This window comes from Arctopsyche grandis, chromosome 7, assembly GCF_051622035.1.
Source record: "Arctopsyche grandis isolate Sample6627 chromosome 7, ASM5162203v2, whole genome shotgun sequence".
Taxonomy (NCBI): Eukaryota; Metazoa; Arthropoda; class Insecta; order Trichoptera; family Hydropsychidae; genus Arctopsyche; species Arctopsyche grandis.
The window spans coordinates 27,267,338-27,293,237 of NC_135361.1; the positions used below are offsets into that span (position 1 = coordinate 27,267,338).

At 34.1% G+C, this 25,900-nt stretch overlaps 4 protein-coding genes and 1 pseudogene across 7 annotated transcripts; 2 read left to right on the plus strand and 3 right to left on the minus strand.

The window, feature by feature from the left end:
• Positions 1-3,351: 3,351 nt before the first annotated feature.
• LOC143914372 (serine hydrolase-like protein) lies at positions 3,352-6,281 on the plus strand. The gene is made up of 7 exons (XM_077434568.1): positions 3,352-3,499; positions 3,608-3,698; positions 3,772-3,950; positions 4,034-4,227; positions 5,220-5,317; positions 5,388-5,576; positions 5,651-6,281. Exons 1-7 carry the CDS (start codon positions 3,451-3,453, stop codon positions 5,820-5,822), a joined length of 972 nt encoding a protein of 323 aa, XP_077290694.1. The 5' UTR covers positions 3,352-3,450; the 3' UTR covers positions 5,823-6,281.
• Positions 6,282-7,302: 1,021 nt separating this feature from the next.
• BORCS6 (BLOC-1 related complex subunit 6) lies at positions 7,303-9,676 on the plus strand. Of its 3 annotated transcripts, XM_077434571.1 has the most exons (3): positions 7,327-7,373; positions 7,491-7,912; positions 8,000-8,378. In XM_077434571.1, exons 2-3 carry the CDS (start codon positions 7,529-7,531, stop codon positions 8,327-8,329), a joined length of 714 nt encoding a protein of 237 aa, XP_077290697.1. In that variant the 5' UTR covers positions 7,327-7,373; positions 7,491-7,528; the 3' UTR covers positions 8,330-8,378. The 3 variants fall into 3 exon arrangements, with proteins under 3 accessions (XP_077290695.1, XP_077290696.1, XP_077290697.1); XM_077434569.1 differs by having other exon boundaries at positions 7,303-7,373; positions 7,491-9,676; XM_077434570.1 differs by having other exon boundaries at positions 7,304-7,384; positions 7,491-9,676.
• Positions 9,677-9,748: 72 nt separating this feature from the next.
• Positions 9,749-11,355, minus strand: LOC143914371 (cyclin-dependent kinase 9-like). Its single transcript, XM_077434567.1, has one exon. The coding sequence runs from the start codon at positions 11,250-11,252 to the stop codon at positions 10,047-10,049; it is 1,206 nt and encodes a 401-aa protein (XP_077290693.1). The 5' UTR covers positions 11,253-11,355; the 3' UTR covers positions 9,749-10,046.
• Positions 11,356-13,341: 1,986 nt separating this feature from the next.
• Positions 13,342-14,836, minus strand: LOC143914126 (cyclin-dependent kinase 9 pseudogene; annotated as a pseudogene).
• A 7,191-nt stretch (positions 14,837-22,027) lies between these two features.
• RpL32 (Ribosomal protein L32) lies at positions 22,028-24,952 on the minus strand. Of its 2 annotated transcripts, XR_013260812.1 has the most exons (4): positions 24,741-24,952; positions 24,275-24,384; positions 22,871-24,074; positions 22,039-22,772 (listed from the first exon to the last, which is right to left on the minus strand). XR_013260812.1 is itself a non-coding variant. In XM_077434575.1 (3 exons), the coding sequence occupies exons 1-3, from the start codon at positions 24,853-24,855 to the stop codon at positions 23,895-23,897; spliced, it is 405 nt and encodes a 134-aa protein (XP_077290701.1). In that variant the 5' UTR covers positions 24,856-24,952; the 3' UTR covers positions 22,028-23,894. The 2 variants fall into 2 exon arrangements, 1 of the variants encoding a protein (XP_077290701.1); XM_077434575.1 differs by having other exon boundaries at positions 22,028-24,074.
• Between the last annotated feature and the right edge of the window lie 948 nt (positions 24,953-25,900).

Genomic DNA, 25,900 nt, shown 5'->3' on the forward strand with positions numbered 1-25,900 from the left:
ATGACAATGTTAGATTTAATAGAATTATACTATAGTTTAATTGAATCTAGCCTATAGCCATTATAAATAAATAAATAAATTCATATCCAGCCAGCAAGACCCGGAAATCGCCTCATCCTACTTGCAAGAACACCTCAACCGAATCCAAAAGTGGTTGTAGATATGGAGAGTGCGGGCAAATGAACAAAAGTCTGTCCATGTAACCTTCACAATGAGGAGGAAGACTTGTCCTCCAATAAAGTTGAACAACGCAGTGATCCCACAAGCAGAGGAGGCAAGATACCTGGGCGTGTACCTGGACCGCATGTTGACCTGGAGGAAGCACATCTGGACAAAAAGGAAGCAACTAAACTTCAAGTTCTGGAAACACTATTGGCTAATTGGAAACTGACCACGGAGAACAAACTCTTGGTTTATAAGGCCATCCTCAAACCAATATGGATGTACGGGATACAACTATGGGGGTCAGCGAGCAAAACGAACGTTGAAATAATCCAAAGGTTCCAGAAAAAAATCCTGAGAATTATACTGGACGCCCCCTGGTTTGTCCCGAACTACATAATCCACCGAGATACGAGGATGGCAACGGTCATTGAAGAGTCAAGTTCTGCGGTCTCAAAATATAAGGAAAGGCTTAGGAACCACCCCAACAGTCAGGCCAGGGAGTTATTAGATAACAAGCCAATAAAAAGATTCAAGAGAGGTGATCCCTTGGACCAGTAATAGAGAGTGAATTGCCAATGGGCATTTAACCCACAAGCTAGGGAATAAGAAAGGAAAGAAGAAATGCGCCGAATGTCCCGAGGAGGACAGGTCTGGTCGGTGTGGCCTGGAGCTACATATGTCCTGGGACGTGTGCAATGAAATGAAATATTTATAATATAATACTGATTCTTCACAAGGTATAAAATTCCGACTGTTAAAATATCGATCAAAATGTATAAAAATAGCATTAATTTATGTATAAGTCATATGAGATGATCGAAACATATGTATGTAGTCATATTATACATACTAATATGTAAATTAAACATCCTTATTCAACTGTCACTTTGACACTTGATTATAATATAACACGCTGTCCAGTTCACGCATTCAGCAAAGAATTTGCCGAATCCGTGAACTGGACAACGTGCTTGCATTTTTCACGCATTCGGCAATTCTCTTGCCGAATACGTGTAATAGACAATTTCACGGATTCGGTGTAACATATATATATACCAATTTATTTAATTATTGTTATTAATTATTAATAATATCAATAGATGTATATCACAGTTAAGATATACATATCTGACCACTAGCGATGCTACGGCCTTGTAAAATATTATGAAATATAAACATATACAGTAGAGGTGGGAAAACTTCATAAAAACTGCCTTTAATTAGGTTTTCTCACCTTCATCGTATAGGTATGCTACATTAGCAAAATCAAATCAATGCAGCCTCTTAATTTTTCATTATGTGGGCAAATTAAACATTAATTAAATAATGTAATAACGGTAGAGAAATTGGATTATATATTATAGCGCATCAAGGAGGTATTCAAGTCATTCATGCGTTTTATTCGAGGTTGTCATTTGTGGGGGGGAATGAAGGGGCATTTGCCCTCACCAGATCTGGCCAGGCCAGAAATATGCATGTCATTTGATGAAATATGTACTATGAACAGTAGCGGCTTGTGAAATTTGTAGACAGTAGCGGCTGCAGAGATTATTCAGGCTGCAGTAGCTCGTTAACCAAACCGGCGATCGAATGAAAACAAAAATATCTTGAATATGTACTATACTGGGAGGTCTGCAGCCCCGCAGCCCATGTGGATGACAAAAATAGCATGCATTTGTACTGTACTGGGAGGACTGCAGCCCCGCAGCCCATACGGACGAGCCGCCACTGACTATGAATCTTAATCAAATTGATCATTCCTTACTAAAAGTTTAGGCCAGCAGAAACTGCAACAAGTTTCAACATGTCGATCAGAATCAATTTTAAAAACATGGTCTTATGAAATAAAAACGTAAACTAGCCAACTTCCCCCCCCCCCTCTTGTAAAAAGTTGAAACAGCGTCCCCAGTTTTAATATGAAAAAAAAAGCTGGATTTATTCTCAAAATGTTTTTTTTACGATAATTTATTGAATTTACAATACATACAACACAATATGTTTTATTTTACATATTTTATTTTATTTTATATCAATTAATCAAAGCAACGAGTGTGCTAAACAGATTAAGAACAGAAGAAAAAATACATGAATTACAAAAAAAAATATTATATTATACATGACATTAAAAATTCTTACAATAAATAAAAATATAACAGCCAAGTCAACAGTTAACAATTGAAATTATCAACTATTAACAGCTCTAGTTGGTCGCAACCCCCGTCACCGAGAAAGCGGTGCAGCGAATGAAAAGAGATATGACAAATGTCAATGGCACCATCCAGTGAATTTAAAAAACGGAGGCCTCGAGAAATGGGAGAATTAAAATATATCACAGTTTTTGCCAGAGGAATATGAAATAGGGGACGATGGTGGGTTCAGATCAAACTCTCCGGGGCATGAAGGCCGATCTCCCCCAGAATAGACTGCCATGCATAGAAGTAGAATGCATAGAATGGTCATTGTTAACAAAAGTATCGTCTAAAAGCGAGCCATCGAAGAGAGAGACGGAACGTCAGAAGAGAGACAAGAGAGAGAGAGAGAGAGAGAGAGACGAATTTTAGCAAACAATGAACAAACTCTGCCACGCAGAGTTTTTGTAGCAACATTTTTGGAGGCTGAGAGCGATTCTATGCATTCTATTTCTATGCTGGCATGAGATAAAACCTGTAAATATAAAAAAACAACAACTTGATGAGGGCAACACAGAGAACTGTAGCCGACCATACCTATGACAAATCTTGAAGGAAATAAATATGGATAACTCCCATATTGCTCCTTATAAAGAAGCCGGGGAAAGCGTCTTTGGATAAGTTCAAGTTTAATAGATTGAGTTTTGGCTGAAGGATTCCAGATCATGGAGGCGTACTCTATGATACTTCTCACCAAAGCATTGTATAACAGCCTCAGAATAGTGGGATTATGAAAATGTCGGGGAATAACAAACTCTAGTATCCTTGAAGCTGAGCAACACACAGAATCAATGTGATTGGAGAACCTTTAGGTCACCCTGGAAAGCAAACCCAAGATCAATAGTAGATTCAATCCAGTTGAATTCAGAGTTACCAGCTTATTGCAATACTTCAAACAAACCTAAAGGGAATTTCTCAAATAAAAAAACCAAAATGAAATAGTGTGACACATTATTCGGTGCTAGGTTTAATAATGACGTACATGTGTATGTATGTCATTGCCGTGTGGTTTTTTGACAGATAACACATTCGACTTTGTAGTCTAGTATTTTGCGAGACTAGTGATAAAATTGCAATTGCAATTGCATATTTCATAATGGAATTCGAAGAAGTGTTCATAGATGTACCGTGGGGAAAAATTGCAGGTTTATTTATTTTTTTTTTATTATATGTATATCATACTGTGATAATTCACACTTGTTTGTAAATCTCTCGAATCAAATCATTTGTTACATTAAAATAAATCTTTTCAGCATTATGCTATGGACAGAAAGATTGGCCAATCGTGCTGATGGTTCACGGTAACCAAGACTCGGCCGGAACATTCCTACCCCTCGTTGAATAGTAATGCCTACAACTTTTTATCATGCAAAAAATACTTTCAAACCAAATTTAACACCAATCAATTATTTTTCAGTTTTCCTAAGAAATTCCGGCTGATTATACCTGAGATGCCGAGCAGCGGACACTCGTCACCGTTTCCTCCCGGTCGGCCTCTGCAAGTTTTAGACTTTGTTTCGCCTTTAAAATTCGTCGTAGACCATTTTGGAATAGATCAGTTTACATATATAGGACACTCCATGGGAGTGCAAATAGGTCCTTGTTGCTATAATTATATAAAATATAATATTAATTGTTGAACTTTAATTTACCACTAAACTACCTTTCTTATTTTCTAGGTTTATTATTCAATGCTGTATACCCTAACTATATAACTAAACTTATATGCTTGGACTCTGTATCATATCCAGCAGTAGAACCGGATATTTTTGCAAATTGGTTCAAATGGACGTATGAAAATTACTATGATGAAAATAACTATAACAAATTCAATTCGAGACCAACTTCAAACCCTAGTTACACATACGAAAAGGTATAATGTTATAAAAACCTCATTTTATAAGATAAACATTGAACAAATTATTATAGTACACATTTATAATTTCATCATAACTCGTTAACTCATTCCCAAATCATTTTTTCAATTCAAAAGTATACGAAGACATGAAAATAGATATTTAAATTGAATATTATTATGATGATGCATATTCAAATATCCCTGATAAACTGATATTTTTTACAAATGATGCATCGATAAGTTCAATCAATGGCTATTTGCAATGAACGAGCCAATATTTAGTTTCAGTCGATTCATTAAAACTCAAAAACAGGATACTATTCAACTTTTATTCAACCTTTCTTTAAAAATTTCCACTATCGATAATTCAACATCGTATTGTTTGGAAGCAGAAGCTTATTTTGCAAGAATTTTTAAGGTTTTAACCGTTTACCCGCGGCCGTCTTCTATGGAAGCTTTGCGTGACAAGTCTGTAGCGCGGCTGTCTTCCATAGAATTTCTGAACCTTGCACGGGATTTTGAGCCTTATATGCGCCTATTTCAGCTGTTTTAAGGTTCAAAATTGGTTGAATATATTACTGAGAGTTGAATGCCATCTATTCAATTTGCTTAAAATGACTATATACCAGTCAAAAATTAGTTTTTTGTGGAACCATACTGAAACCTCGTTTATGTGACGTCACATATTCATGCAATTATGAAGAATGATTATTTGACAATTAATCCAAAACTACGAGATATATTATGTATTTTATTGTTTAAAATAATACTTTCTGTGTTAATTAACATATCTGGTTACTTGAGTAAATATTAAAATCTGTATTTAAGGTCGAAAACTCGATTGCCAAATTCGCGAAAAAGGTGCCGCGTACAGGGCTTGTTCGCTATATTTATTGCCGCTGGCAAAGGGTTAACAAATGATTACTGGATTGTCTTAAAAGCCTGCTGGGTGACTTCTGATTATTACAATGTATCCTTTCATTTAAAATATATCCATTAATTTGTAGGCTCTAGCACACGTTAGGAAAACTCGCGGTTTGACTGAATCTGCAGGCAAAGCTGTATTGAAAAGATCTCTCATTCCAGCTGGCAACGGATTATATAGGTTGAATTTTTAACTTGTTCGAATAATACTTGTATATTCAAATTATACACGAACTCTTTCAATTTTACAGTTTTTGCTGGGATCAACGCTTAAAGTTGCTCAACATTCCACTATTTAGCATTCAGTATCAATTGGCCCTGTTTGGTAGCATGAAGATGCCACATTTGACTATATTGGCCAGCGAATCGGTGAAGATGAAAATGAAGTCTGTAAAGTTGCATCTCATCGAAGAACACTTTGTGAACAATTCTAACTATAGGTATGATACGATTCAACTTAGCGAGTGCTTCGATGTTTGTATTGTGCTTATAATTATATCGCAAAATGTTTCAGGCTAGTTATGGTAGATGGAAATCATGATGTTCATTTGAATGACCCGGAAGGTGTAGCGAAGCATGTGGTTCCATTTTTGAATGGACAAGACGCCGATAAAGAAATTACAGCTCGTTTCGTACATCAGTATAGGAATATGTGGAATGATATACAAACTAAATCTAAATTATAATAAAATAATTTTTCTAGGGAATTGCTTTTTTGCATTAATTCTAGCTTTAAATTTAATTTATAGTATATTTGTTTTTAAAACATTCTCTTCTTAATGGTTTTTTACAATAATTATATCTGTGATACTTGTAAAAATTGTGTTGCTTTCTAAAAGAGTATTATTTTGATGTCTTAATATTTTTAGCATGATATATATTTCAACTGTGATATGTACCTTTACATACATATATATATAATGTATATATATATATTTATTTTTTTTTACTTACCTCTTATACAGTTCACATGGTTTTCGTGTAAGGGGTCATTTTTTATATCTCTTATTTAACTGACCAAACATGTACATGTTTATAACTTTATCTGTTATTTTTTATGGTTTTGGATTTTTAGAATGGAAATGGAAGTGGAATATAGAAATATTTTTTTTATATAAATTTTACATAATACATGTTTTTGAACTATTTGATCTTTTCATTTTATGCCCGAGTTATGGTAACGATTTCAACATTTAAAAAAATATTAATTTTATCATAATATCAGAAACATTTGTCGATGGGACGCAAATCGCCAGCCGATTAGCTAACTTGTTTCGCCTACACAAAATTAAGAGAGTGTCGGTTACAGTGTCACTCATAGATAAAGAATAATTAGTGCTATTCTATATATAATATATGGTGTCACTATAATTTTACGTGTAATTAACAGTCAATTGGTAGTTTTCATGCCTTTTCTTCGCCTATACACAAGCTATTATACTAACAGAATGGCTTAATTTTAAGTATTTCGAATGTCGCTTAAAAATCTAAATGTATTATTAACCAATACACAACGATTAACTGCTTGAATTTTAAATAAGAACCTTGTAATATTGACCATTAATAGAAATCTATTATTTTTTCAGTTATTTATTTAATAGTTTTGGACCATTGTGGCATTACAGGAAGAACCTAATGCGCCACAATGGCCTACGTTTGAAAAATATATAAAAACAAGTAAACTGTAAATAAAGGAAAAAAGCAAAAGCAGAAAACATGGTAAAATAAAATAATAAAAAAAAGTAACAAAAGGAAAATAATACATCATTCAGAGAGAAAAAAAAATAACAAAAGTGTAAAAATCAAAAATAAAATCCATGAATCCCATTCTTTGTTTACACTGAACAAAATTAAAATAGTATATAAAAATGTACAAAGGAGAAATAAAATAAAACAAAATATGAATAAAAAATAAAATCACAGCGAGGCACAAATGAAGTTATAATTGTATTAGTTGAAATTGTCAACTACAGTAGCGTTTCCCCTAATTGAGAAATTACTGTATAAAAAGAAATTATTTAATATTATACAAATAAAAACTTAATCAGAATTTGTTTTATTTATTTTAAATATTTTATAAACTATATAGTAAGTCAAAAAACTTAAAAAAATTGATAATTTAAATTCAAAATGACTAACTTAAAGTATGGTCGTATAAGACTATTTTATGATCAAAAACATTGCTTGACAGCTGTCAAAATCAATGGAGCGGATGCCACTGAAGAATTCTCAATAAGGTTTCATCAATGTTAATATTGTTAAATAAATAATACACTTGTTTTTCAATAATGATTGTACAAAAAAAATCTAATTTGAATTATTTAAATTTATATGAGATGATTTACCGTTTTCAGACATCACATAATTGAATAGCCGAAAGCAATACAGAAACATGTCTCAAGACGACTGTGAAGAAACTCCCAAATGTGAAAACAAAGAACTAATGCCTGCTTTGGTCTCGCCCCAAATACCTGACTCATCGAGTACAAAATTAGATCTAGAAATCGAAGATGAAATCGCCCCACAGATGATGGCGTCTTACAGCGAAATATCATTCAATTCCGACCAAGGCAATGAATGTTCAAGCACCACATATCAGTCAGACCTAGACAAGACGTGCACACCCGGTCCGTCCAGACCACTCTCCCTATCGTGCCAATCGACCAACTCATCCGAGAGCAAACCTCTCGATCTGGACGGTCAGGTGATGCACGACGGTGACATGACCCACTTCGTAGCCGACGATTTAGAATACAAGATTAAGTTATCCAGTCCAGTCACGAAAAAAGGCGATCTGTCCAGTTTCAGCAGCGCAAATCGTTCCAAGACCGGAACACCATTAGGTTCTTCTCTATACCGACAGCTTCTAGTGCCACAGATCGGCCAAATAGACATTACAATTTTGAACGATTTAGAACACGAAGCTAGGAGGATTGCCCAGTCTGTCGATAGCTTAATAGAAAATTTATCAGGTGTACTCCATTCGATATCTTCAATCACCGCCGACAACGTTGAAGTCTATAAAGATTCAGTCTCGAAGACATGCGACGCCATAGATTCAAATATTAAATGTATGTACACGATATTGGCGAAAGGCGAAGAAGTATTCCAGGCGATGGGCCCAGTGCAGAAGCACGCTGCAAGAATCAGCGAAATCCGAAGACTTTTACAAATGTTCGAGAACAACTTATAAAATGTTACTTTACTGCATGTCTCAACTTTACATATATTTTCAAAAAAAAAAACATTTATATAATTATTTGGAATATACGTATGTAACGTATGCACATTCCCGTCACAAGTATTATTGATATGATTTATACTTTGTAAATATTGGGCGTCTCAAAACTTACGTGACGACTTATGTATAGTCAAATTATCGTAGAATTTTATAAAAATTATTATTATAAAACGAATCCTCATATACAATTAATATCTCATAAGATACAAACGGAATCCATTGGCTCTTTTTTCCCTTTGCACTCTTAAAACCCACCGTTTAATTTCAAAATCGATATGCAACTATTTCTCATAGAAATTCCTCTTTTGTTACCTGCGTGTTGTAAATTTTAGAATGGTTGGTTGATTTGATTAGGAAATTGCTGCAGTTGAACCAAACTATACATATACTCACACCAATTTTATGACAAATCATTAATATTGCTATCATTTAGTAATGAACTGGAGCATCATTGGGATCACAAAGATTTGTAGTAATTGCATGAGGCTCTCATTTTTATATTCAAAATCAAAGCAACCAATTCATGTATGTATGTACGTACATATTCAATAATTTGTCAAATGTAGTTTATCATGACAGTATATTTATATTTTATTTTCAATGTAGGCAAGTGAAAAGACGAGCTCATTTTAAAACCTTAGTTACTTACTATATCGTAATGCAATGTATTATTCACAGTGAAAACTTTATACCAAGTATTGTTTCCAAGTATCTACTAAGACTTTGATTATACTTAGAAATGAGTTGAAGTTCAAATTACACAGCCGTTTTATACAACAACAAAAAAAACAAAACTATGGACACCCTACTACTAGCAATAAGTCTACGGTGTACCTGAAATAAGCAGCTATTCATACGAGATATGATAAACAATATGTCATCTTAATCAAGTAATGTTTAGGATTAAAAAACGTTTCACAAAATATCCCAACGTCATACCATTGTTTTTCCCAACCTCATACTTTGCTTATTGTATGAATTACAATAGAATTATTTTTTATATATTCTCATGTCTAACTATGGATTATTCTATATGTATATAAAGTTTGTCACACAATTAAAATACCAAAGCAAACGGTTGTGAATCGCTTGAATTATATTATTCTTTTAATTTAACTGTTATAATAAATATTACCATGCTTTATATAAACCACAACAGATTGTAATATATTTCCAATCGTTATATTTAAGCCAAAATAGCTTCCTAATATATGTATGTATTTATAGTTACTAAAAACGAGATGAAATTTTGTGTTTATAAGGAAGTTTTATTTAATAAAAATACATTGGTCTGAATACATCCCACGTCTTTATTTTAAAAATTCAGAACAGTTTGGATACATTTCATACAAAACTTCAATATACAAATAATATTCCCAAAAAAAAAAAGCATTACATTTCCATGATACTACTAATATTTAATAGTCAGCAAAGAATGCATTTCAATATACAAATAATATTCTCAAAAACTGCATTTACTATGTACATATGTACATCATACATTCCGGATCTTACAGTTGTCGAGGATAACCAGTCATTAATACAACAAGAAAGATACGTCATCAGATTCAACGAATCGTTTCGTATAATAAATAACATACAACAGGTTAGTACGCATCACTTATGCGCCTTTTCTTAAATACGGCAAAAGTTTATATGCGTACATAGTTTAAAAGACCCTATCTTGATAGCCACTGTCTTGCACGGACGTAGACGGTCTCGGAGGATTAGGTGGTCCTGCCAAATGATGGTGATTCCTTAGATTTCCTGGCCTTCGTGGAGGAGCCAAGTACTCGAACATACTCTGTGTGTGTTGAGCGAGCATAGTTCCCAAATCGCACGGCATTGGGTCTGTCCAGAAGAAGTCGTGGTTTAAAGCCGTGTCACTGTCGTATCTCTTGGCCGGATCCAGCTGAAGCAATTTATCAAGCAGATCGCATCCATACGGATCCTTGACGTATGGTTTCAACCTCTCCTTGACTTTTCTCTTCTGTCCCTTCGGTAAATCCATTTTAGAGTATAAATCTAATTGTTCCACGCCGGGCCACACATCGGGTGTGCAACTTCCGCATAGTTGGGATATCAGCATGAGCTGCTGCTGCTCTGTACTGCCTTGCATTATCGGCGATCTAGTCCACATTTCGGCCATGATGCAACCGGCTCCCCACATATCGACGGGAGGCCCATAATTTCTATCGCCTAAAAGCAATTCCGGAGGTCTATACCACAGCGTCACAACCCGGTTAGTATATCTATTAGCTTGTCCAGTTTTAGCAACACTAAAGGCTCGGGCAAGTCCAAAGTCTGCCAACTTCAAAACGCCGTTCTTAGTTATGAGGACGTTGGCCGCCTTCATATCCCTGTGGAGTATTTTATTACTGTGTATGTAATATAAACCGTTCAATAGTTGTTGCATGACCTTTTTGATTTCACCCAGGTTGAATTTGACGTTGACATTCGACAGTAGGCCGGCGAGGTCGTGTTCGCAAAAATCAAACACCAAATAGAACGTCGATCTGTACTTGTTGTTCTGTGTGGCTTTGGTCCGGCATATTTCGATGAGGTTGACGACGTTTTCGTGTTTGAGGAGTTGAAGGATGCGTATCTCTCTGAGGGCTGTTATCGGAAACCCCTCTTTTTCGTTGTCCATTAGGACCTTCTTCATAGCGACGAATTTCTTGTTGCTCTTCTTCTCGCGAGCCTTAAAAACTTCCCCAAAAGTGCCCTGTCCGATCTTGGCCACTTTCTCGTACTTACATGACTCGTCGCAGTATTGGAAGTCGAACTCTTCGATGTATTTCTCTTTTTCGCGCATGCTCATTATTGTGGAGGGCGGAGGCGCGCCCACGGGGGCTCCATCTCGCTGCGAGCCCATTTTAAAGCTCACGATAGAAGACGATTGAAGCCAACAAAGAGACAAACTTGTTTGACAACTGTCACCGGCTCGGTAACCATGCTCGATGGGTCTTCGCGTGAATAAAAACGGCCATACCACAAATACATTTGTGTCGATTTTATTTAATCATTTCTTCAAATCAAATTTGTGTATTAAGGTAAAGATTAATTATATTCCAAAATACGAATATCTTGATTTTTATAAAATATTTTTATTTTATATTAACATTTTAACTTTATGTAACATCTCATAAGGAAAATAGAGACGCCACTGTCGGTAAACGGGTTACATCCAGTAATGTGCTGCTATGGGTTCGCACCGGCTCTATCGAGCCGGTTGCTAAAATAGTTTTGATTCGGAGAGCTGATTCTTGAGAGCTGGATTGGCTGTTGAAAGCCTTGCCTGTTACAATTTAAGATGGTCTCCCCATTTATTTAGCGTTGTCAAAAAATTACATAGATATATTACACGATATACGGCTTAAGTCAGTGGTGTTTAAAGATATTGTGTCAATATTTCGAGAGATTGTGGTAGAATAAGCATTTACGATTATCTCAATATTTTTAAAAAGACCTTATTAGTGGTGCGTGGGATTTAAAATTTTGACTTTAGTGGTACATGAGGTCCGAAAAGTTGGCGACCGCTGATCTAATGACATTTATTTAATTCTAAAAGAACACCGGAGTGCTACTGTCTACTTGCCGATTACGTGGAATGAGCAAAACAGTTACACGTAATTAGGAAAGAATTTGCCGAATTGGTGAAATCGGCAACGGGCTTGCGTTTTTATGAATTAGGCAAAAAAAAACACCCCCGAGAAAAATCAACAATATTCGACCATTCAATTTTTATATTAAATATGAAATTTATTAAAAAATTTCAATAGTAATTATTTTTTAATAGGGGGCAAAAGTAGTCAAATATTTTTATAACAAATTAAAAAAATATATCAAATAATATTTTATAAATTTTAAACATATTAACTATTATATTATAATTAATAACAGAAAACTCACCAAGTATAAAAATAATTATATGAAACTGCTGCAGCGGGATTTGGTTGACATGAGTAGTAAATGAAAAAAAATAGCGTTTGTTTCAAACAACGTTGATTCTAGAGTTTTTGAGTGAGAAATAATTATGGATTCATCGAGTAAGTAAATTTGTGCGACAACAGGTAAAGTTCTACGGAATGCCACTGGAATCTATCCACTATTGTTTTAACCCCCACCCCCATTTTTATTTTTTACTAATTTTGTGTGATACATTAATGCAATGCGATAGTACGCATTAAATTTGAAATATTTTCTTATTATTATTTCACTGTCGAATTCAGAATTTTTTTAAATGAGACGAAATATTGTGTTAATACGGAAGTTTTATTTAATAAAAATACATTGGTATGATTCGTCTATCATTAAAGTCTTTATTTTTAAAATTCAGTTTTGATACATTTCAAATATCAATATACAGACATAAAATATTCTAAAAAAAAAAAAATAGCACATTAATTCATTCTTGCATACAAAAAACAACATTATCTTGATTCCTATAATAATCCTAGTAACTAGAAAGAAATAAACATATTGCGTGTATCGTGTACGATTTGCACGCATCACTTACACACCTTTTTTATCGGTCACCGTGATTTGACAGAATGTTAAATTACAGAAAACGCAAATATCAGAATGCAAAGATCGAAAATCGAAAGATCTTAAGTCGAAAGATCAAAAAAAATGGTGCATGGTAAACGGTACATACTCACTTAATTTGCGCGAGCAGGATACAACAGGAACAAGAGGAACATGCTTTTCCTCCCGTGTTAATGTGCGCGCGCAGAATACGGGAGGAAAAGCATCTTCCTCTTGTTCCTGTTGTATCCTTCTCGCGCAAATTAAGTGAGTATGTACCGTTTACCATGCACCATTTTTTTTTTGATCTTTCGACTTAAGATCTTTCGATTTTCGATCTTTGCCTTCCGATATTTGTGTTTTCTGTAATTTAACATTCTGTATCGTCACGTTGACCCCTTTTTTATGTACGGCAAAAGTTTATATGTATACATAGTTCAAAATATCCTATCATGATAGCCACTGTCTTGCACGGACGAGTGGGGTCTGGGTGGATTCTGTGGTGCTGCCAAACGATGGTGATTCCTTAGATTTCCTGGTTTTCGCGAAGACGCCAAGTACTCGAACATACTCTGCGTGTGTTGAGCGAGCATAGCTCCTAAATCGCACGGCATCGGGTCTGTCCAGAAGAAGTCGTGGTTTAAAGCAGAGTCGCTGTCGCATCTCTTCGCCGGATCCAGCTGAAGCAGCTTATCGATAAGATCGCATCCATACGGATCCTTGACGTATGGTTTCAACCTGTCGTTGACTTTTCTCTTCTGACCCTTCGGTAAAACCACTTTGGAGTATAAATCCAATTTTTCTACGCCGGGCCACATATCGGGTGTGCAACTTCCGCAAAGTTGGGATATCAGCAGTAGCTGCTCCTGTTCTGAACTGCCTTGCATTATGGGCGATCTGGTCCACATCTCGGCCATGATGCAACCTACTCCCCACATATCGACGGGAGTCCCATAATTTCTATCGCCCAAAAGCAACTCAGGAGGTCTATACCACAACGTCACAACCCGGTTAGTATATCTTTTTGCTTGTCCATTTGTAGCAACACTAAAGGCTCTGGCTAGTCCAAAGTCTGCCAACTTCAAAACGCCGTTCTTAGTTATGAGAATGTTCGCCGCCTTCAAATCTCTATGGAGTACTTTATTACTGTGCATGTAATATAAACCGTTCAATAGTTGTTGCATGACCTTTTTGATTTCACCCAGGTTGAATTTGACGTTGACATTCGACAGTAGGCCGGCGAGGTCGTGTTCGCAAAATTCAAACACCAAATAAAACGTTGACTTGTAATTGTTGTTCTGTGTGGCTTTGGTCCGACATATTTCGATGAGGTTGACAATGTTTTCGTGTTTGAGGAGCTGAAGGATTCGTATCTCTCTGAGAGCGGTTATTGGAAAACCCTCTTTTTCGTGGTCCATTAGGATCTTTTTCAAAGCGACGAACGTCTTGTTGCTATTCTTTTCACGAGCCTTAAAAACTTCCCCAAAGGTGCCCTGTCCGATCTTAGCCATTTTTTCATACTTGGATGACTCATCGCAGTATTGGAAGTCCATCCCTCCGATGTATTTCTCTTTTTCGCTCACACTCCTCATTGCGGAGGATGGAGGAGCTTCCCCATTGGCTCCAGCTCGTTGCGAGTCCATATTGATGGCTACCACGGATGAAATCGCCGTAGAAGATGTAAATGTGATTTTCTGTGATCTGTGCTGAGTTGTGGCGGTTGCAATTGGTGTGGTGGATGATATCGATGTGGTGGTCGTGACTGCTAGTGACTGGTCACGTCCTGCCTCTACGATCCTCGAAACCGAACTAATGCCTTGTTCGCGAAATGCCCACTATTTATACACGGTGCTCACTCGCGGCTTTTTCTTGAATTATATTTATAAAGTACACATTTACATCACTACAAGTTTCCGGCAATAACAGTCTCATGTATTATTAAATAAATAAAATTTCATTTTTGTATACCAAATATTGTGAGCAGACTCTCGTTCTAACATTCGGTGACCACAACCGAAAAGTAATCTGAGTATATTCAAAACTTAAAAGACAGCGTAAAGACGCTTTGATAAAAATTATGGGCTTTTTTATCTAAAAAGACCCAAAACTTTGAAAGAAAACTTTATTTGAACTATTAAGAGGGCTGTACACCCGAAACCTTAATTTTGTTGCCGTTCCTTTCTTCGATATATATATATATATTGATTGAATGCGACAATATATATATTGAGTGAATGCGACAGTTGCGCTTCGACCAGATAAAACGTATTTTAAATTGACAAAATCGAGGTTTCGTATTCTGCTATTTTCTCCTCCAAAACTGGACCAATTTTTAAAAAAAATTCATCATCGGTATGAGAAAAATACTTTCTGTGCATCTATCGGCGTATTTTTTTTTAAATCAAGCGTTAAATAAGCCCGCTGGACTCTTTTCGTGGGTGTAAAAAAAGAGGCGATTTTATAGATGTTTGGCGGCTCCTAGCTCCTATAAAAAATAACTAATCAAAAAAATAAAACGATAGATGCATCCCAATGGTGGATATCCATAGCATATTAAAAAATAATTTCTTTAATGCCATAATTGAGGAAGGGAGAAGTCTAATACGTTTGTATAGACAAGCCGCTGGTGTCCAGCCCTTTTAAGATTTTGATTACTTTATATATGTTACAGTGAAAGCATATTTCAAATGAAAATATATTTTCATTTGAATCAAAACATGAATCTACCAATAGGAAAATATATTGTATTAGTAGATTTTAGCAAACATTTGATGGAATGGTTCGAAATCATTTTAAAGTTATCTAACAGTAAAGTTGCCACCTAAAACGAATAGGTTTGGTTTCATTCGGAGATGACAGCAAAAAATCAAATACATACATACATTTACATATCTTCTAGAAATTTCATATTTTATTTGAGATGTTGACTGTGCTTAACATACTAATGTATATATAATAATTATATAAAACACCCGTGTCATCGAATGCGGATTTTATGATTAATAATCTGTGTATTTTTTGTTTAATTCTAGGACCAAAAACGGAATGAATTGATAAAATTAATTGTTATTTTTGGAAGATTGGAAACGAAAACGAAATAGGTTTTGTCATTTAAAAGTGAAAATGAATTAAATAATTCCAGTTCTATGTTGAAATGTTGAACTATCAGGTAAAAATTGAATTGAAAAAGCAGGTATCCGGCCGTACGATAAGTGTTCTTGGTAGAGTCCTTGCCACATAACTAGTGTTGTAAAATTCTCAGTAATAATATTTTGGAGAATATTCTCCAAACCGAGAATTTTCGAGAATATTCTTTTGTAGAGCATCTGAAGGGTTTTTATACTATTCCGTTGCAATTTAAAAAAATGGATAAATTCATGTGAACGGTGAGATGAGGGAAGACCCGAATAAGATTAGTTTCATATAATTATTTTTATACATTGGTGAGTTTTCTGTTATTAGTTTTTTAGATGAGATAGATTCGATAGATTTTTTTTAATTTTGTTATAAAAATATTTGACTGCTTTTGCCCCCTATTAAAAAATAATTACTATTGAAATTTCATATTTAATATAAAAATTGAATGGTCGAATATTGCTGATTTTTCTCGGAGGGGATTATTTTGCCTAATTCATAAAAACGCAAGCCCGTTGCCGATTTCACGTATTCGGCAAATTCTTTCCTAATTACGTGTAATTATTTTGCTTATTCCACGTAATCGGCAAATAGACAGTAGCGCTCCGGTGTTCTTTTAGAATTAAATAAATGTCATTAGATCAGCGGTCGCCAAATTTTCGGACCTCATGTACTACCACTAAAGTCAAAATTTTAAATCCCACGCACCACTAATAATGTCTTTTTAAAGATATTGAGATATATGATAATCGTAAATGCTTATTCTACCACAATCTCTCGAAATATTGACACAATATCTTTAAAACCAAAAATTCTAATCGTATATGAAATGTTTTTAGAGAACACTAACTCAGTGGTCACCAACCGGTGGTTCATGAAAATATTTTGGAGGTCCACAGAAAGACCTGGATTTCAATTTTTTATTAATATTAATACAAAGAGAAATTTTAATATTCTCAGAACTTTCTTGTTTCCTTTCTCCAGTAGTAAGGCTTCCAAGCCGGTTTAAACCGAAACCGAAAAGCCGGCTTTTTGACCATTTTTCAAAAAACCGAAAACCGGCTTTTTGGCTCGATCAACCGGCTTTTTAAGGTTTTCTTTAATTAATGTTTTTTCCTCAAAATTAACAATTATGAATTTTAAATTTCTATGAAATATCAAAATAGATGTGTATAAACGCTCTTAGGTAATAGGCGTATATTTCTTTGAACAAAAAAAAAGCTACATTACTTTCTTTCTTGAGCGGTTTCTTTGAGATTTAGTAATGGACCAGGTCATAAACCAATAAAATATTATTGAAAGTATGTAGTTTCAATGACCTACCCAACTTCAGGTATAGAAAGCATCCTTATCTATCGCGAATACTTGTACTTGAAAACATCAAAAAAAGTAGTCAAATGATTTATGACAAAATGCATAGGAATTTCCGAAATATAATTGATTTGTCTTCGAAGGAATTGCCCTTTAAATATTGAGGCCACATACCTACTTTTATTATGGATTTAAAATGTTCGTGATCAAATGAATTTTCCGTTTCAAATGAATTTGTTTCCGTGATTTGCAACGGTTGCTTTTGGATTTTTAAGCTAAAACAGATGCGTAAAAACAACTTTGAAATCTCTTTATCTATAATATATCTTTGAATCTCAGCAGTTCTTAATATTAAGTTCACGATTCCACAATTATAGTTTTTCTGCGAGGTTACACATTATTTTTTAAATAATATATTCTTGATAGTAGCTTATTTAAATCATTTAATTATATATGCGTATTTAGGATCTGCCATTTTACGACTGTGATATATGTACATATAATACAAATTGTATTATTTGTAATAATAATATAAAGTAATGATCTTATGAAAGTTCATAATTTTTATAACTTAATTTAATTTATAAAAAACTATTTTTTTGCATAATATATATCTATATTTGCATATATATACATATTTACATTTTTTTTTTTTCGATATAAAAATTTTAAACTTAAAAAAATCGTATTTTTCTAAAACCGGTGAAAGCCGGCCAACCGACTTTTTATTTGTAAAAAAACCGAAAACCGGCTTTTTATTTCGGGCGGTTTTTTGGAACCCCTACTCCAGTAGAGTTCGTTCAACGAAAGAGCGGCCAATGAAAACGAAATAATATTGATAGCTACCGGTTGACTGCAAAGTATGTATGTTTATTCATATTTTAAAGTTTTTATCGGAAATTAAATAAAAGTAGCTTTTAATTTCTAGATTTATTGCTTTAATATGTTTTTAAATTGACGTTTTGGAAACTTTTAATGCTTTTGCAGCTACATCCATGACAGAAACGGTCAAATTAATATATATTTGTAGGTGTACAACCACACCACATAGAGACATTTAATATCGATTCCTTGGATTGGCTGTTGAAAGCCTTTCCTGTTACAGCTTTATATGGTCTCCCCATTTATTTAGCGTTGTCCAAAAATTACATAGATATATTACACGATATACGGCTAAAGTCAGTGATGTTTAAGCAGATTTTTTCATTTCATTTTTGGTTTTAAACCGTTAAAATAATTTTTTTAGTTAGTGGGATATAATATAAATCTTTGTGCTTCAAATAGTTTTAATTTTTCGAAGTGGTATAAATTACATGCCACCATGCAGCAAAAGACAAAAAAATATGGGCCATTTTTGATACCGCTATGCTTCAAAGGGTTAAATGAAGTGCTTAGAGCAGTAGTTTCCTAACTTCTTACAACTATGCCTCCCTTTTGAAAAAAATATAATCTTAGGGCCTCCCAACCTTCTTTATTTTATGAAGCGAGTAAAACGACGGGGTGAGGCAGCGACGGCGAACCTTTTTGAGAAGCCAAATTTCGTTAATTATTATTTTTACCAGCCCATGGGTCACTAAGTCGATGGTCGGTCATTTGAAGGGGGATTTAAAAAAAATTACAAATTTAGAAATCGAAAGATTTTTTAACGAAAATTTTTAGTTGATCCTCTAAAAAGGTTTTTAGAGGAGCTTTTTATTTTACTACACTTTTGGTGAAGAGCAAAAAATGAAGGTCAATGTCAAAATTTTATGTTAATTAATGGAGCATACTTTGAATTCCCTCTCGTATGACGACATTACGTATGATTCTCTATATATTGTTTAAATAATGATCTTTTTATTAATCTAGAAAAATGCTCTATTTTAAATTTCACTAGAAATAAGTCAATTATTACTAATCAATATCAATTAAATCATTCAATCCTTAACACGTCATCTTCTATTAAAGATCTTGGTGTAATACTCAATAATAAACTAGATTTCTCTGAACATATTTCTTTTATTACCAACAAAGCATTTAAATCTCTTGGATTCCTACTCCGCTCAACAAAACCCTTTAATGATCCTTATGTACTAAAATTACTTTATTTTTCCTTTGTAAGGTCTCACCTTGAATTTGCCTCAATTATCTGGTCACCTTTTTATTTATCCCATATTAATTGTATTGAGAAAGTTCAACTTAAATTTATTAAATCCTTACGCTACCTTTTTCCTACCTATACCCATTCTACTGTTTCCGACATTTTAAAAATCCTTTATTTTAACAATCTTTCTGTCAGGCGACGACATACTGATGCTATATTCTTCTTTAAGCTCATAAATGGTTTCCTTGATTGTTCTGATTTACTGAATAAGGTTAATTTCAGAATCCCAGTTCGATACTCTAGACGCGTTGCACTCTTTTCACTTGATCCTTTCAATACTAATTCCCAAAAATATTTTTATCTGCAGCGCGTTTATCGTATGTTTAACGGAGAGCTGAATGAGGTTGATCTGTTTGGTATTTCCCTACATCAATTCAGGTCTAACATCAAGAGAATCTTGACCGATTGATTCATTTTTTCTCCTATTCTATTTTTCCAATATTTCCATTATTTTTATACTTTAGTTTAGTTATGTAATGTGCTATTTAATCATATTATAGCTTTCATTCTTTTCCTTTTCATTTGTTTATTTTGTATTTACCTTTTTCATTTATTTTATATTTGTATATTTCAATTTCTTCTTATATTCTATCTTATAACCTTTTCCAAATATTTTAATACTATAGTTTAATTATGCAATGTACTACATATTTTGTCATGCCTTTATTCTTTACTTTTTAATTTGTTTTCCTTATATTTATCTTTTTCATTTTTGTAAAAATCTATTATTGGACTCGGATGTTACATATATTATTTATTTACTTTTTGTTTTTTTTATACCTATCTCTGTACATCCTGTCTGTTGATTTTTCAATTAATAAAATAAAATAAATAAATAAATTACTAGTAGCATCAAATAATAATTTGTATTGAGTATTCGAATTAACAAGGAATAAATAAACAAAGAAAAGATATATTAAAATATATAAGGAAATCTTATTTATTAATTAACATTTTTACAGATAGATAGCTGTATGTATAATTAAATTGGTTAAAGTATATTTAATGTGAAATCTGTTATTGCTTATTTTCAGATAGTTTCTTAATATTCGGTTCGTATTCCATATTCATCAGTTTAACACATTTTGCAGTTAATTCAATCCCAAGTCTATTTCTTTGTGTAGACTTTATGAAGATCATCGATGAAAAAAGTTTTTCATCGATGATCTTCATAAATCCAATCATCGTTAAAACAGCATTTGCATGTCTTTTCGTTGATTTATAATTGTCTGGCAAAGAGTCCCACACGTTTAATATCATACTATAATTTTCTGCACTACGTTCAAACAGTTTTCCTTCTAGTACAAAAATCAAGTTTTCAAATTTATTTTTCCATACTATGCTGCTTTGAAATTCGGCCAATTCATTGATACCTAGCCACATAAATTTGTTTAACTGCATTGTTTCGAATTCCGTTTTGTGTGGATATTAAAGAAAATGAAATGTATCTAATGAAATGAAATCTAATAGTTTGCTGGAGCTGCTGAATAAAACTAATATTTTTTCCCACCATACTGTTTCATACAGAAACAATTTGTAAGTAATCTGTAAGTTGATATCCATTTCTTTCAATGAATTATTAAATTCCTTAAAAATGTCAAGACCGATACACTTCCCTTTCAACGCTAAGAGTATGCATGCTGTGCATTGATGTATAATACACTAGATCCGCCCTCACGTCTTATACTGGTCTCCCTTTTGGCGTATGCAAAATACAAGGCGCATGTACAGTTTCTCTTAGAAGGTAGGTAGGTACCGCTGCGTCGTAGGGAAAAAAACATTTTTTTCCCAACTTCCCCGCTAGTTAAACCCCCCGCACCCCTCAGTTAGTGAAGACAAGATCTCCGACCAAAATCACACGTCAGGGTCCATCTATGTATGTGTATTATACATCAATGATGATGTGTGAATATACGTAAACATTAGTACTAGACTAGATTCGCGAAGACAAAATGATATCTTAATTAAAATTCGACATGAGATATTTATATATATTTATTTTTTTAATTTTCACGTATCAACACTTGGATCATTCAAGTCTTCTTTAGTCAGTATTTAATTAAATAATACAAATTCATTCCAGTGTCTCTCTTATTGTGTGGTTTATTTTACATTTTTAGATTTTTTAAGACATTTTGTACGATGCTAGCAATGCATTAGATGGAACAAAAACTATTCTCATAAACTTTCGCTTCTGTTTATTAAACTGCTTTAATTTTCTTTAAAAAATTACTATGGCTTAAATGCTACCAACGTATTCAGAATGCTACTTCCAAGGTTTTAATTTACTTGGTCTCATATTATCTGCAGTCAAAGTTTTCCTACAGAGCAACCACAATAGTCTTTGCAAATCATATATAATAGCACATGAGAGTCCCATTGATAAATGTAATGAATTGTATTTTCTTGTCTTGATATTTCTACTTCCTAGTTCAAGTTGTTCCTTGTCGCTTATATTCCTATCTTTACTTATATACAGTGGCGGCTCGTGGATAAGATATCTGGGGGTGCAGCGGTTGATTAAAAATAAAAAAAATGTTTATTTGGATTATATTTTACTATTAACATCAAAATGATCAAAATTAAACATTATACGTATTTTATTTCATTATAAAATTGATTCTTCTGTCTTTTTTCCTTGAAAAAAGGTCTATCACATTTCCGTTAAATTTTTCAGTTAATCATTTTTTTTAAATTGACAGCATAGACAAAGCCGTCAATCTGTCCTGAACCATTGTGTTTCTTATATATGTATGTGTTTATTCTATTTATTGATGAAAAACACCGTTCTGGCTCAGAGGCAGTTGAAGTTGTAAGCAGAATTTGAATAAGTTTTGTTTGCAAAAATAAGTTTTAAAAATATTAATATATCATTAATACTATGCATTTCTTTCCTTGAGTAAAACACTTCTAATTCAGTTTGAAGTTTTTCTTTATCTAGCATTCGATATGATTCAACGGTTAGTAGTAGATCTTCCATTGGCATTTTCTTTCAGTACTTTTCAAAATTTCTTTATTAAATAATTAGAAAAAGTATCTCTTTCTTTTATATCTTTAATAATAACATCGTACATATTTTTGGCTCCTATAATATGTCCGATAATATATGTATGCATCACATATTTTTGGCTTCTATTCGCTTTAAGAATCTCATATTTGTATAATGACATTAGTAAAACTTTTTAAGTTTTCTTTAATTGAAAATGCATCGATATTACTAGATTGCATTTGGTTATAAATAATTTCTAGATGCGGCATTAACTTATGAAAAAGTTCTGACTGAAATAAAAAATTGTATTCAGTAAATTGGTAGAATCTGTTATTGTTTTATCAGTATTTTCGGAAGAATATTTAAGTTCTTGAAAACATTGGCTCACCTTCTCTTGATTTTGATACCATTTTAAATACTTAAAGTAACGTCTAGAAAGGTATAAAGTTTAAGAGGTGTAAAGGAAAGACAAAAGGTGCAGAAGAAATGAGGAAAAGTGAGGAGCTTGTCGAGCGCGCACACGAACGCAACAAGAAACAAATTTTAATCTTATTTATATTTTGAAAGTTTATATAGTAGTACGTTATTTTATTACGTTATAAATTAACTTTTCGCGCCTCTTTTGCACTAGTCCATGCTTCCAGTTTGAAAATCGCTGGTTTACAGACCAATTAGATTTTCCAACAATTTAAATTATTATTACGTTATCAAAAACAATCTCAATTTATAACTGATTTCCGCTCTCAGTTTTCAGACTTGTTAATTTTAAAGTATGTACTAGAAAGAGAATTCTCTGAAATTTATCCTTTTTTTATTTTTTACTTTTCCATTTACTAACGCTAGTGTTAAATGCACATTAGCTTATTAAAACTAATAAAATGATTTCATCCTGTAAAGAAAAACCCCTTAATAACTTTTGCATACGGTCTAAAATTGTCCTAGTTACATATCCCATAGCTAGAATCCCATCTAACCCATAAAAAAATTACCCCACCAATCATAATGGTGATGAAAAACATTGCTAAGGTTTTACCATTGACACCGTCAACAGTATGACAAATTTCTCCATCTTACAAAGCCTCGGAACTGAACGAAGTGTCCCCAGTAGGAGATAGCACTCTTCATATATCAGTATCATCCGATTTATAACGCTCACAAGCAATCAAAAAATACCATTCGTTTGAGTTTGACCACTGCATTTAGAAACTTTAAACTAAATACTAAATCAATTCAAACTTAGTGATTTTAATATGCCCGTGAGCGTTATTTTAAGTCAGTCGCTTCCTCATGACAACAATTTTGCTTCCCGCAAGATAGATATTTTTCATAAAAAATATAATAGAAGTGTTCAAAATAAAATAAAAATGCATTTATAGATTTTTAGTGTATATTTTCTTATCAAATATTTTAGTTTATTCATTTTCTTGAGAGCGAAGGCGTGCGCTCGCGTTTGTAACACGGATGGACAATTGCTGTGCTCTTTCAACAATAGTTTTCCTTTTCTTGGACGACACACCTCGTGCGATCTCCGCGCAGTATTTCCTATTTTGCATCATCAAGATTTCAAGTTCACGAACGTTGTGGATCAACACCTGAAACAATACACCACAAAATGATTAGCATACAAAATTACAACAATAAAAATCACAGAATACCAAAATTCAAATCTCATAGTAATTTTCTCCTCAGAAAAAGGCACAATAGGAAGGATCCATTGGAATATTTGCTTGGCTTATAATCATGTATAAGTTTAAAATGTATATATATGCAAAGACATTTAAGTCGTACTAACCTTGCGGAAGCCATTGGGGAGCATATGCTTGGTCTTTTTGTTGGAACCATAACCAATATTTGGCATCAAATATTGGCCCTTGAACCTCCTTCGGACTCTGTTATCGATACCTGAAAGAATAGAAGAACAAAAATAATTAATATCGTGAAAAACATTAGTGACATATTCAGTGTCAACTCGGCATTATAACCTAAAAATTTCGAATTAGCGGGGTTAAAAAGTATCGCATAAGTCGAACTTGGGAAAGTTTGACACAGTCCGAACACATTGACACGTGACTCGGAAAACCGTTCGCGATGCAATGTTGAAGACGACAGGTGATGCAAAAGAGGCCAGGAGGTGAAGGTGAGGGTGAGGGTGAGGGTGAGGGTGGTGGTGGAGGGGAGCGGGAGTGGTGACGAACACGCGGTTTTTAGGTTAGGTTTGAGCATGCGTAGCGTAGTGTAGAGACGCAGTGGAAGCATACCTTTGGGTTTACGCCAGTTGCTGCGTAGTTTGTGGTAGCGGTCAGCCTGATGGCGCGTGAACCGCTTGGTTCGCTTCTTGACAATGTGCGGCCGATAAACGGGGCGGATCGCCATCTTAGCGTGTGCGGTAGACCAGCCGCGGGGACACGCCGACACCGAGAGACCGGAACAGAAATGCCAACACAACCGCTCGTCGCTTCTCCTCCTCGCTTTCGTTGTCGCCCATTGCTTTTCGCCACCCACCGATCAACAATCAATTTGTGATCGATGAACAATGTCTTTTTGTTTTTCATTTACTAATTTTGGACTTTTTCAGTAATGTGTGTAGGCATATAGTACAACTGAAATGATCTCATCAGGTCACTACGACACATATCTAGGAAAGTCATTAACGCATGGCACACGCTCGCCTCGTCAAAAGGTCGACACGTGTTTTTATACACGTGTCTGGGAAACAAAGGAAGAACACGCTGAACCCATAAAAACCACGAACTACGTCCAGGCGTATGAACCCATAAAACCACGCTCGCAGCATAAATAGGGCAGCGCGAGTACCAAGAACAAAAGATGTGCACACGACACACTTCAACCCAAAACGTTTATAAAGCAACGCAGCAACCTCCACCGGCAGAGTGAGCCTCTGGAGTTCAAACAGATCACTTCTCCGAAGAAACCTCTTCGTACATACAATAACCATTGTACCAATTGAACTACACAACACATGTTTCGTTAGACCGGGATACGGTCAACATACCATCCCTGTCTTACACTGGTGACCCCTGTTCTATAACTGGTGACCCCCTCAACGAACGTCGCAACTTCGCAACAGCCAGCACTACCTGTCTGGTCAACATACCTTCCCTGTCTTACACTGATGACCGCCGACTACTAAATTGGCGATCTTACATGTGTATTTCCAAAATTTGCTTCTTATTCGGACACTTGGGAATTTCAACACAGTAAGTTACAATGCGAATCAAACAAAATACAATAAACACAAATATAGACGTTGTACTAATTTCGTAAGTTAAGAGGGCTGTACACCCAAAACCTTAATTTTGTTGCAGTTCCTTTCTTCGATATATATATTGAGTGAATGCGACAGTTGCGCTTCGACCTGATAAAGATCTGTTCATACCTAGTCGGCACGTACCGACTT